Source organism: Suricata suricatta, chromosome 5, assembly GCF_006229205.1.
Source record: "Suricata suricatta isolate VVHF042 chromosome 5, meerkat_22Aug2017_6uvM2_HiC, whole genome shotgun sequence".
In the NCBI taxonomy this organism is placed as follows: Eukaryota; Metazoa; Chordata; class Mammalia; order Carnivora; family Herpestidae; genus Suricata; species Suricata suricatta.
The window spans coordinates 119,430,172-119,443,358 of NC_043704.1; the positions used below are offsets into that span (position 1 = coordinate 119,430,172).

Sequence of the window (13,187 nt, forward strand, 5' to 3'; positions counted from 1 at the left end):
CTAAGAGAATTAAACTTTTAACTAATTTAATATTTAGAACTCTGCTATTCAGACCTAAAAGGGCCAAACTTTAACTAAAGTTCCCCTTTAATTTCCAATGATAACACTACTTCAAGAACACTACTTCAAGACTGAAGTGCTTTTTCAAAGTACTACTCTAATACCCATAACTTCATTCTACTTGTAAAACTACTATAGGACTGTATGGAGAAGGAATCATGTCCATCTGGAATGAAGTTCATATGCTACTGTAACTTACCTGATGGATGTTACTAGGCAGTTCTAAGATGGAACAAAACCTGGATTTTCTCACCTCCAGACTCATGCTTTTTGTACTTACGTAACGTCTATTCTGACACGTGATCTTAATCTCTAAATTCATTAAATTACCCTTCTTTCAGGTGCACAGGCTCACTCGTACCACTGGACTCTTTAGTTTCAGTAGATGAAATTTCATCCAAGAACTAAACAGGGAAATGGGCAAAAATTATACTTTGTGATAATATACATCAAAAATTCAGTTTATTTTAATTATCATTAATAATACTGTAAAGTTCTTTATTGAGGAATATACATAATCATAACTTCTAAAACAAAACACATATTTAATTGTAGAGAAAGTCTTAAGTTACACATTGGATAGGTATTCTAAAAAGTTTATTCTCAAGTTACTTAAACTCAGAATATGCTTCTCTATAAAAATAGCTCAATCTACAATCCCTAAACTACAATTCTGAAATCTACAAAGCTGTGAATAAAGAGTTGTTTTTGTTGTTTTTTATTTACAGTAAACTCATTTAGAGGTACAACTTAATCTGAACTAGCAAAGGCTATTAATAGTCTGTATTTATCCTACTTAGGGTGAATATTCACACATCGTACTATATAATGTGTTTGATAATGGGGTATTATGCCAGGCCACACTGTGTGTAATATAATATACAGCATATACCTATTATCTTTCAAAATTCTGAAAAACTGAATTCTGAAATATTTCTGGTCCCAAAGATTTTAGATACAGGATTGTGAACCTATACTGTAAGTCAGGGATCCCTAAATTATGGTTCAGTGGGCCAAATTCAACCTGCAGCCTGTTTTTAGAAGAGTTGTGAGTTAAGAACGGTTTTTATATTTTTAAAGGGCTGTAAAAACAAAAACAGAGAAGAATATTCACTCTGTTCTAGAAAAGATTTTGCTGACTTGTATTACACATAACTGACTTTAGCCTAGAGAAACAGTATTCCATAATTATGACTGAAGTGTAATTGGGTTCTCTGGAATAGCCTGGAAATCTAATTGCCATCTACAAACTTCCTAGGAGGAGTATGGGAATGTGGTGGCTCAAGTAAATTGGAGCACCCATCTCTAGCAATGGCAGGCCACCCCTGTGAAGAGCAGTTAGCTTCATGGAGATGCCTGACTGGTGAAGGCTTTCTAGAATGTGGCTTCTCTTCATGGAAAAGAGAAATTAGTATTTCAAGAGACAACCCTTGTTCTTAGAGAGGAGTCCTATCTTGCCCCATAAATGAACTGCCTATTTGTTTAGTCCTTGGTTTTTCCTTTATACTTTTCTATGTTTTCTAAGTCTCACTTGGGACTTAAAAAAAAACAAAACAAAAAGTACATTCCAATAGGGATGACACTGAGGCACGAATGCCTAATCTAAACTAGAATTTGTGGGCAGTCACATTTTCTTAAGATTGGCTATAGACTGCCCACGAGAAGCCCCATTTAAATTTTTTCTAATTTTACTTCTGGGATGTAAGAAGAAAATCTTGGTAAGTAAAGGAAGAACAGAGATCCTTTTGCATTATACGTGGTGATATAAAACAAGGACACAAGGGAACTAAAGAAGTGTCCTACCCGATCTCCAGTTCTCATAGAGGGACTGTCTATAACATATATATAATGGAGGGTAAGAGACTTATTAGAATATTTCAATATTTTATTTCTCAGTATTTGCCCGAAGGCACTGATCTGTGTATTTGAAAAATATTTACTATTTACTTATGATAATTATTACATCTAGTATTTGTTTTATTTCTAAGGAGCTATGAGGTAAATACAATTATGTCAAGTGAAAGAACACAGTAATTAAGACGGACCACAGGCAGGGTGAAGACAGGTATTTGCTCAGGGCCACCCTTCCCTGCAGCTGTGATCAACAGTGCTCATTTTCACTCTTTTAAGTGTCCAGGTTTGGACACTAAATTATATGGTCACTCTGTGTATAGAACCATCCAGGTTACCCTTCCTAGAGTCTATGGGAATAACACACCAATACAAAATAAGAAACTGGGCTTCAGAGGCTTTTACACTTTCTAGCGACGCACACATACAGACTTAGCAAGTAAATAATAAAAGAAAACTCTTAGATTAGGACAAAATATCCTATGCTAGTTTAGGAGTCTAGAATCAAATTGGACACAGGAAATGTACTACGGTGACAGTCCAGAAGAATGTGAGTGGGTGACACAGGGCAGATCAGGAACAGGCTAACCTTCTGGCACCCTTAACTACTTTCTCCACTGACATTATCAACTCTACATATTCCGATTGTATCAGGGGAGAAAAAATCAGCTGCTACCATAAGGTCATAAAAAAGGGGAAAACAACCCTAAAACAAAAGACAGTATATCATAATCTTGCCAACAAAAGTCTGCCTACACTGTCCCACAAATGTTTCAACAATGTCCTATAAATGAAAGGGCAGTTTTTCCTCTGCCTTTTCATTTGAAAGGCTTACTCCTCAAAAGCCTTCAGTGATTGCTTAAAACGATTTTGGTTGAACTTGCACTATTCTAGATGAAAAATTCCAACTGGCTTTATTTTTTAAAAACTCATCATTTTCATTTATGGACTCCCTGTAAGAATTCTAAGCATACACAAAAAATTGCAAACATATACTTCAACAAAATATACTCCTGGTAGACAACTGTGAACCAATCATGCTACAGAAATTGAATGGTATCTTTAAAATTTGGCCTAGTTTTGATTCATAATGAATCAGAATTGTGATAAATAAAATACAGTACCTTCCTTTAAGCCAAGTTTAGATTACTTCAAAATAACTTTACAAATTTTAGGGTTTTATAATAATGCTACATTTTATTTAGGATCACTTAGGACTTAAGAAATTTGGGTGCCTGGGTGGTTCAGCTAGTTAAGCATCTGACTCAGTTTTGATTCAGGTCATAATCTCACGGTTTGTGAAATCAAGCCCCACGTTAAGCTCTGTGTTGACAGTGAGAAGCCTGCTTGGGATTCTCTCTCTCCCTTTCTCTCTGCCCACCCCCCAAAATTAATAAATAAACTTAAAAAAAAGACTCAAGGAATTAATCCTTTCAAAACATTCTCAATTTCTAAGTACAGCAATTTTTGTATGTTATCAACCTCACGTTAGGACATTAAATACTGTAGTCTTCTGTATATTTTAACTTACAGTAACTTTCCTCAGGTTACTACCGTAAGTCTGCTGTATTTTACAAAATGTTTGATATTTCATGTATTTTTTACTATACATCAGGCTTCATATCCCTAGACCAGAGGTTCTTGATCAGAAGCAATTTTGTCCTTGGGGGTACTTTGGCAATGTTTAGAGACATTTCTGATTATCAAAACTAAAAGCATCTTGCTGGCATCTAATTCGTACAGGCCAAGGATGCTGCTAAACGCCTACAAATGCACAAGATAGCCCATCATAATCAAGAATTATCTGACCCAACTGTCAACAGTGCTGCTCTTAAGAAACACTAAATCTAGCTATTTGTAATTTGTGTTACTGAGACACTGGCAGTAGCAGCTGAAGTTAAACATTTAGGTATTTCCACAGCTAAAAATTCCATAGTTCTGTACAGTAGAAGAAAGGAAGAAAAAGACAGCTCTTTGACATTTGATGTACAGTTTAACATTATTTTTTTAAACTGGGGATTGACTTCCAGGAATAATATGAAATGCTATTTCCCCAATGCTATATAATAAGAAATGTTACTATTCCCAGAGTAAAACAATCATACCTTTTTAACTGCTATAATATATCCTTCTTCTTGAAACATTTTGAAAAATTCACACATGAATGTCTCTTTGAAACTTGACTAGGAAAAAAAAACACACAGAATTCATGCATGTTAAATAGAGAACTAAGGATATAATGAACTGTATTTTAAAGCTGAGGATTAAGGCCTGAAAGGAATCAATCATATATTTCAAGAGAGTCATAGGACTTGGGAGTGGGATTTCTTTCAACAGCTGTTAGATGATATGGCACAAACACATTAATAGAAGGTTCTTGCATCTGTTCACTAGACTCTACTCTGCTCAGATATATTAGTTTAAATGAAACGTCTTTAACAGATGACTAAGACACAGCAGCTAGCTAAAAGACAGCGACTGCATCTGTGTATATGTATTTTTGGTTTGGTTTTGTTTTCAATTTGGAAGGCAATGAGTGAGACAGACGGGATCATAAGATATAATAACATTTACAAGTGTATATATAGGGGCGTGAGGGTGGCTTAGTAAGTTAAGCGTCTGACTCGATTTCAGCTCAGGTCATGATCTCATGCATGGAGCCTGCTGAAGAGTCTCTCTCCCCACCCCTCTCCTTCTGCCCACCCCCACCCCCACTCTTATATGTGCTTGCACTCTCTCAAGTTAAAAAAGAAAAAAGGAAAAGGAAAACAGAAGTGTGACCACAAAGCAGAAATTGTAAGGGCTTACCTTGCTTTTGGACAGACTCCCCCAGCTCCCCAGTGTTTGAATGGTTTTTGAGATGAGAGTTAATGTTCTAATTGTCTGTGCATCCTAAAGAATGTAAGAGAGACACAAAACTCCTGTTAAGTTTTTAGGAAACAGAATTTGTGTAAAAGGTAAAATAGAGTGAACAGGTTACACTGCTTTAAAGCAGTGATTTAAAAATGTTCATTCAAACCACTAATGTAGTTAAAATCTAGCTTATGATGGGCACAGTTTACCAGACCAAGGAATTGAGAGACTGAAGAAACCAGATGTAACTTATAATTCTTCCCAGAGTGATTGTATTCAATGATGTGTTACTTCTGAAAGCCATACTTTAGTTAATGGAGACTGATGTGGGACTCAAACTCACAAATTGTGAGATCATGACCTGAGCCAAAATTAAGAGTTGGACGCTCAACCAAGTGAGCCACTCAGGTATCCCTAAAAATTAGTGTTTTATTTATTTATTTATTTATTTTTAAATCTTTTTAATGTTTTATTTATTTTTGATACAGAGAGAGACAGAGCATGAGAGGGGGAGGGGCAGAGAGAGAAGGAGACACAGAACCGGAAGCAAGCTCCAGGCCCTGAGCTAGATGTTAGCACAGAGCCTGATGTGGGGCTCGAACCCATGAACATGAGATCTGACCTGAGCCAAAGTTGGAGGTGTAAACGACTGAGCCACCCAGGCGCCCCTAAAAATTAGTGTTTTAAAATAATTATTCAGGGGCGCCTGGGTAGCTCAGTTGGTTGACTGTCTGACTCTTGACTTGGGCTCAGGTCATGATCCCGGGGTCATGGGATTGAGCCTTGCTTGCATCAGGCTCTATGCTGAGCATGGAGCCTGCTTGGGATTCTCTCTCTCTCTTCATAGATTTACTAGGTAAAAACCACATTTACCTATTTTTTAATCTTTTGCAATCTGATTTTCTTCTACTCTACTAAAACTGGCTTCTCAAAAATCAAAAACTTCTAAATGTAAATCCAACAACCATTAATTGGTTTCCCTCCCCAACCACTCTGTAACTTTCAATACTGGTCTTGACAATGCCATCACCTTGAGGTCTCTATAGTATGAATTGTCTAAAGTCCTTAACTTGGTACTAATCAGGTACCAGTTTTAGATTATATATCCTATGTATCTGCCCTATTCTCCCAATTAGCATGAAAAGTTCTTAAGAAGAGGGGTAAGTTTACAGTTAAAAGCAAACTAAATAAAGGTACATGACACAGTATGAACCAGTCCTTCTAGCACTGACTGGGAAAGTGATCTAAAGTAACATGAAGTTTGTGGCTAGAATGACTTTATTGCAACATCTGTTACAAAATATGCAAATCCAAGTCTGAATACAAGGCAGAGTCACAAGCCCTGAGGTAGGAGTCCTGTTTATATCCAGAATGCTGTGACCCAGAATTCTGCACAGTCCTGTGAACAAAAGGACACTGGCCCACTCTCTGCTGCAGCTACTCACAGACTGTTTGTCCTTTGGAAAGAAAGGGTGTGCTGCTGCAACAGCAGCATGGTTCTATTCAGTTCTCAGAGGTAAATGAGTGGGCAATGTCGTGCAATTGTGAAAAAGAGGGGTGGCCTTCAAAGCCCAGTTTAACTCCAAAACCCATGTGTCTTCCTTACCCTGAATTAGTTAGGTTTTCTAAGGGCAGAGAGTGTCTTCCTCAGCACCACATCACCAGTGCTGAGCACCAGTGTTGGCCACATAACAGGTGTTTGAAAACCTTACTGCCTAAAAGGCAGGAAAGAACAGGGGTGAGCTCAAAGACTGGGAGACCTGAAGGAGATAGCTTTCCAGTCCAATTCAGTTCAAACTGAGTGAGATCAAATCATATTTCATCAGCTACGTGACTGTGGAGAAATCACTCAGTTGCAATTTTCTTATCTGCCAATGGGGACGATAATAGAATTGACATTATTGGGAGGACTGAGTAAGTTAAACACAAAGTACTTAGAAGATGGCCTAGTACAAAGCCCTAAATAAATGTTGGCTCTTACTATTATTTGTTGCACAAATTAGCAATGAAAGCAATTAGATAAGATTATAAAACATTTAGAATATAAAAGGTTAAAATGAATCAGCAAAAATATTTTGTATGAGAAAGAAATAAACAGCAAAAAATATGAGTTTTAAAATGTTAAGAAACAGATCTACACAGAACACATTCAGATATAAATAATTAAATAGGATTTCAGAGTGTTTTTAAAGTTTTAAATCTCACATATCATCAGGTGGATAAAAGGTAAAAATATGGAGATACCAAACAATTTATGTTCCAAAGTTTCTACACCTTCAGAAAGAAATCTTTTCAAATTTCTGTGAGATTTAAAAATACCTGTAAGATTAAACTAAACCTGTAACTCTTGAAAAAAAAAACCCCACAACAACCCTACTGTTATGGAAATTTATATACAAACCCACGATAGCAGAGGGTAAATATAATGGATCTTCTTTGCAACTATCATCAAGCTTCAACAACGATCCACATTTTATTACTCTTGTGTCACATCTTTTGAATAACAACAAAACACAGAATTTTTAGCCTTCTCTGAAAGGCTGAAATGGCCAAGAAAAATGCCCAGTAAATTTAAGTACCAGTTACAAGAAAGCAAGTGAAACCGGCTTGTTATTTTATCTTTTTTTATTTTAATGAAAATAAATAAAAATGGAATAAAGCTTTGAGAAGAACAACACTTACTGGATGATGAGGTCGCAAATGAAAAGTATGAGGTGATACTACGGCTACAGCAAAGAAACGAAGAAATACAAAGCTGCTCACTGCAGAATACTGAACATGAGGGTCATCTGCAGGAAAAAAATGCGGAAATGTCATGCACAAAAACACTGAATTGAAAAACAAAGATGACAAAGTAAAAAATCTTGGAAAAAACATAACTAAATAGGAGGTCAATATAATTTGTCTAGTGGGGATTGGGTTGATGAAATGATAGTAATGGTTATGACTAAATTACAGGAAAAAATTCTCTGACTAAAAAATTTGAAAGGAATAATAAAAAATAATTAATAAAATGAAAGGCAAAGCTACCAGATCTTCAGAAATATTTTACTTTGAAAATACTTCTTTGCTCATCTGCAAGAAGAGACTCCTGAGATTGCAATAATAAAGTAGTATCTAGCACTACCTAGTGGTAACACTGAAACCCTTCAGACTAGGATAGTCATTTTCAGTTCTAGGATATTGTTTCAATTTTCCCCTCAAGAGTCTTGATAATATCAAAGACAATGCAATAAAAACTAAGTGAAAATCTTTCCCTTAAAAAAGCTATCAATATTCCCTATAAAAATGAAGATGAACTGAAGACAACTTTTGTTTTTGTCACGTCACCTACAGCTTCTGTTTCAGACTGGAGTCAACACTTAACAGATGACAGAGATACAGGTGGTGAGGGGGAAAAAGTCTGTTTTGGTTTGAGTTTTAACTCTTCTAAGTCACTCAGCAGGTAATCACGGGCAAGTCATTTAACCTGTGCTTCTTTAAGAACTGCTGTCCACTCAATGTCTCCTCCCTGACTCTCCACTCATCTTCCCAGGGTAACAAAGGAACAAATGGGAAAATATGAAATATTTTATGACAACAAAACTATCACTACTGTAGTCTACTGAGGACATGAGAACGTATTAACATTAAAGCCAACAAAAAGAAGAGTAAAAAAGACACATTTGCATTTATAAAAAGCCACAAAATGTGTTTTGGGATCATTTCTATAATCAGAATTAAACCTATTTTAAGGCCAAGATCACTGGGTGGTATAAAGTACAATGACTATTGTATGTTTTGTATGTTTTGGAATAAACCAGACCCAAGCTGAAGACCCTTCTTGTCTGCTGGCCATGTCTTGAACCTTAGACCTTGTCTGCTGGCCATGTCATAACCTTTCTAACCCTCAGTTTCATTATTTTCCTAAGGAGAGCAGTACCTATGAGAGAGTGTGAACATGAGAGCAGGAGATCATGCATACAGTGGCTGTGGACATGAGAGGAGGAGATACATACAGTTGTGTAGGCACGAGAATAGGACTGTGTGTGTTCACATACTACTCAATGTGCGTGTCATGATTTAGCTCTCTAATTTAAAAGTATAATTTCAGTGAGCGTCTTGCCATATGTTTATGTCTCTGCTCCCCTTATTTGTGTTGTAAAAACTAGATTTAGTATACATACTTGAAGTTGACTGCTTATGTCTTTAATGGAATTAGCAAAGACATCTAGGTCTGAATTTATATACATGTTAGTTAGACAATTCAGCCCTATAACTTTACTCTACTGGGTAAATTTAGTGGAGGAGCAGGTAACTGTACACACTGTGTGTGCACATACATACACATACACTTCAAAGAGCGTGATAAATCAGCAAGATTTCTTCAGATGGTTACAGAAATACACTTAAACTCTCACACCACACAGCTGAGTAAGACTAATAATTTAAGTAGCTATCTTACCTCCTTTCCCTTCTCCCTATTATAGGCATATCTGGAAAGAAAGCTATAGCAAATTTATTTACTTATCAGAGATGCATATAATTAGGGCAAATCCAAATACTGACAATCAGAGATAGCAAAGTTTCTAAACAAAGCCTTGAGACATAGCTGCTTTTGCAAAAATTAAAGCATGTATCAATTGATGCATATTCAAATTTCTATGTCGATTTCAACAGAGATGTTTCTAATTATCTCCAAACATTTCTGTAAAATTGTCCCACCACCAAAACCTTAGCATTCTCAAACTGTCAAATCTAGTCACAGTTGCACTGAACTAAAAGTTCTCATTATTTAGATGCATGGAAGTGAAAAAGGTAGTTGGTACAAATTACAAAGGTGTTTTGTTTATTATGTTAGCAATCTCATAAGTACCTAATATAAGTGTTTATTTATAAGGACCTAATATAAATATTTATTTATAATTACCTAGTATAAATGTTTATTATGTTACATTTCTGATCTGTAGTCCGACACGTTATCCACTGCACCACTGGGCCGTCCCTTATTATGTTACATTTCTAAATGTTTGCCTTTCTTAAAAATAATGGTGATTAAATTTTAAATTTGCTCTTTGTATAAAGTTGTCTTTATATTGAAATAAAATAATGTATGTTTTGAGATTATAAGGAAATTAAAGCAGATGTTTCATAAAAAAGCTATCGTTATTTTGAAAAGGCTGTACCTATAAACCTTAAACATTTGTCATAAGCCAAATCCACAGTAAATCTACACAAAAATATCCAAAACAGAAAAAGAAATGGCATGTTTTAGTAAAACAAGGCACTTACTAGGAAATCTCTGAGTAGCCATTTGCCTTAGGGAATAAAAGGTATCACACATTACAGTGGGGCAGCTCATACTTGATTTTACAATTGTACTGAATAACTTGTCTACATAGTAGCGCAGATTCTCCTGTAGGATTGAACAAGGTAAACAACAGGATTTTAACCTTTACAGAAAACAATGCAGTGAAAATGAGATTCAGCAGTTACTATCTGGTATTCTGAAGTTCTGCTTCACTTTTATCTAAACACACTCAGTTAAAGGACAATTTACACCATGACTTCATTTAACAAATTAGATTGAGATTAGCTAAATATAACTGGTGAATGTATGGAAGAAACTTCATAAGAAGTAACAGAGAATAAAATGATCTGAAGAGAAATCAGGGAAATAACTCAGATATGCAGGCACATGGACACTGTGGCAATTTTATCTACTGCAAAGAAAACTTGTGACTCTAACATCATCGTTTTCCCAGAGACAACGAAAATGCTGACTGACCAAGTCATTGTGCCACTTAGCCTGACCAGTCTGACCCTAAAGTAATGGCCAGAATGGAGGCTGCAACTAGATACAGCCTTACTCCACCTACTGTTACTAGAGCCAAAGAGAGATAATCAAGAACAAAAATAAAGTGAATACCAATGAGGAAATAACAATATTCTAAAAACCAGACGTGGGAAATGCTGCTAATAGTATGAGCATTAAGTAAAGAATAAAAAGCACTATATCCTTCCCGAAAGCATTATGGAAGATCACGTATGGGAGAAGGCCCATTTTAATGTAGTCATAAAGATAACAAGGACTTACCTTATTATTTTCTACATTATCTCCCTCTTTCAATTTAATAGGATCAATTTCACAGGATTTTGAGGATTCACATATCTGGAAAATAAATTAATTTTTCATTTAATGCTCTTTTCTAAATAATTTTGCAAAATGAAAATAACTTATTTTTCTGATAATACAATTTTTAAAAGTTAAAATTGTAACAAAGTTTATAATCCCCATCCAGAGACAATGTATACTATACTCCGAAAGAACTGATAAAATTTATTTCTCACATATCTGAAACTAGATAAAAACAGAAATCCAGTAACAACAATAAAAATTATGTAGATTATATTCAATGTGCCCTTCAAGTAAAAATCTAATGATGGGGGGCCGCCTGGGTGGCTCAGTTGGTTAAGTGTCCAGCTTCGGCTCAGCTCATGATCTCACGGTTCGTGGGTTTGAGCCTCGCGTCGGGATCTGTGCTGACAGCTGGCTCAGAGCCTGGAGCCTGCTTCGCATTCTGTATCTCCCTCTCTCTCTGACCCTCCCCCTGCTCGAGCTATCTCTCTGTGTCTCTCAAAAATAAATAAAAGACACACACACAAAAAGTTTAAAAAAATCCAATGATGAAAAGGTAAATCATTTACTTTACTTCTGAAGTGTTCAGTCTTATTCTTTCAGTAATATGTGAACAGGTGTATCATTCCTGTCACTAGGTAACTTGCTGAAGGGGATACTATTTCATAAGGCCACACAGACTATTATTATCAGAGTAATATCCTGTACCTCATCTAGAATAGGTTTTAATGTTACTTTCAGGTAGTGCCCTCCCACTATTTTCATCATCTCGTCCAGACATCGGGTAGCCAAGGAATTTCCTCTAAAAATTGTGTTTGCATCCCTGAAATACAAACAGATATAAGGTGAAACCAAATGTAGTAAACAAAGGCTATGAAATCAATAATACAAGATATGTGACTCTGGTTAAACATATAACTTTAGTAATTTTTACCATCCATTTAAAAGCTGGCTGCCATTGGGATTTTCAAATTTACCAAAACTACTCACCAGAAATAAGAAAATAAGTTAAAAAAAAAAGCAAAGTATATTTATAAACTACAAAAGTAGAGAGAGAGAGAATGTGTATGTGTGTGTGTTTAAGACAGTATAATGGCAGGAATGGGAAGCGACCTGCTTTTCATAATGTCATATATATGATACATAATGGGTGAGGTGGGAAAAAAACTCTCTGACCTGGAATTTTATTCATGATGTGAATCATTACAAGCAGCAGCAAAGATTAGTTGGAGGAAATTTCAATACTGAATAAAAAAAAAAATGCTGCATTAACTGTTAACATTGCTGTTGGTGAATATCATTTGCTAACTTGACCTGCCTTTTATTGCTAGCTAAGCAGTTCTTTTCAGACTCTTATCCAGTGAGGGTGGTCAACACAAAAGAACTCAAATTACAAAAACAATTTGGCAAACTAGAATCCAATTTTAACAAACATAATTAACATTTTAATATAACTCTTACTGTGTATCCTTCAAGTCTAATTCAGCCACTGCAGTGGCAAAAGGAACAAGTTTATCATGGTGCAGCAGCAGTCGGACAAGGGGCAAAACAGCATCATTTTTATCTCGACAGATTTCACCCAAAATGTAAGCAGCTGAGGCAGATATCGGCTAGAACATAGAAAGGCAGAAAACAAGCACAAAATCAAGGAAACATGACTAAATGTTCAATTACTAGCCTGAAAAAGCAACTCAAGCATATTCACAGACTATTACTATTGTATAGAATATTTAATTTTTTCAACTTTTCTCAGAGATGAAATTTCAAGCACTTAATGGAATCACAGTACTGTGGTTCAGATAACTATATGGACTACTGTAATAAAACTTGATACTCTGAAATCTTTTCCTTATCATTTATGGAATTATTTTAGCCTTTCCATATTAAATCATACACTTAAGATTTTTAAAGTACCTGAACATCCGGTGACTTTAGCAGCAAAGTTTTCAAAGGACCATAGTATTCTGAAGGAAGTACATAGTCTTCTGTATAACATATATTTAATCGGAGAGACCCCAGATCATCAGTTTTAGATGACTTGTTTCCATTGTCTCTTGGCTGTAGCAAGTACCTAAAGTAAAAATACAATCAATTCCATGAGATGAGCATGAGCATCCAGGTCAGTGAGGGAAACAAACAGCTCAGCTATAAAAACCCTAAGCCATGTTGGAGAGGGTGTGGAGAGATGGGCACCCTCTTACACTGCTGGTGGCAATGTAAACTGGTGCAGCCGCTCTGGAAAACAGTGTGGAGGTTCCTCAAAAAACTATCGATAGAACTCCCTTATGACCCAGCAATAGCATTG

At 35.8% G+C, this 13,187-nt stretch overlaps 1 protein-coding gene and 1 long non-coding RNA gene across 4 annotated transcripts in view; one reads left to right on the forward strand and one right to left on the reverse strand.

Moving 5' to 3' along the window:
* RASA2 (RAS p21 protein activator 2) overlaps window positions 1–13,187 on the reverse strand; it is a 102,545-nt gene that overhangs the window by 23,217 nt on the left and 66,141 nt on the right. For all 3 annotated transcript variants that reach the window (XM_029940151.1, XM_029940149.1, XM_029940148.1), the window contains 9 exons: window positions 12,797–12,953; window positions 12,344–12,492; window positions 11,591–11,705; window positions 10,841–10,915; window positions 10,036–10,159; window positions 7,447–7,553; window positions 4,720–4,803; window positions 4,017–4,094; window positions 391–464 (listed from right to left, as the gene is read on the reverse strand). In XM_029940151.1, the coding sequence (XP_029796011.1) occupies window positions 391–464; window positions 4,017–4,094; window positions 4,720–4,803; window positions 7,447–7,553; window positions 10,036–10,159; window positions 10,841–10,915; window positions 11,591–11,705; window positions 12,344–12,492; window positions 12,797–12,953 (963 nt within the window). The remainder of the gene's footprint in view (window positions 1–390; window positions 465–4,016; window positions 4,095–4,719; window positions 4,804–7,446; window positions 7,554–10,035; window positions 10,160–10,840; window positions 10,916–11,590; window positions 11,706–12,343; window positions 12,493–12,796; window positions 12,954–13,187) is intronic.
* Window positions 1–13,187, forward strand: part of LOC115292190 — a 44,624-nt gene that overhangs the window by 9,661 nt on the left and 21,776 nt on the right. The gene's annotated exons all lie outside the window — the stretch shown is intronic.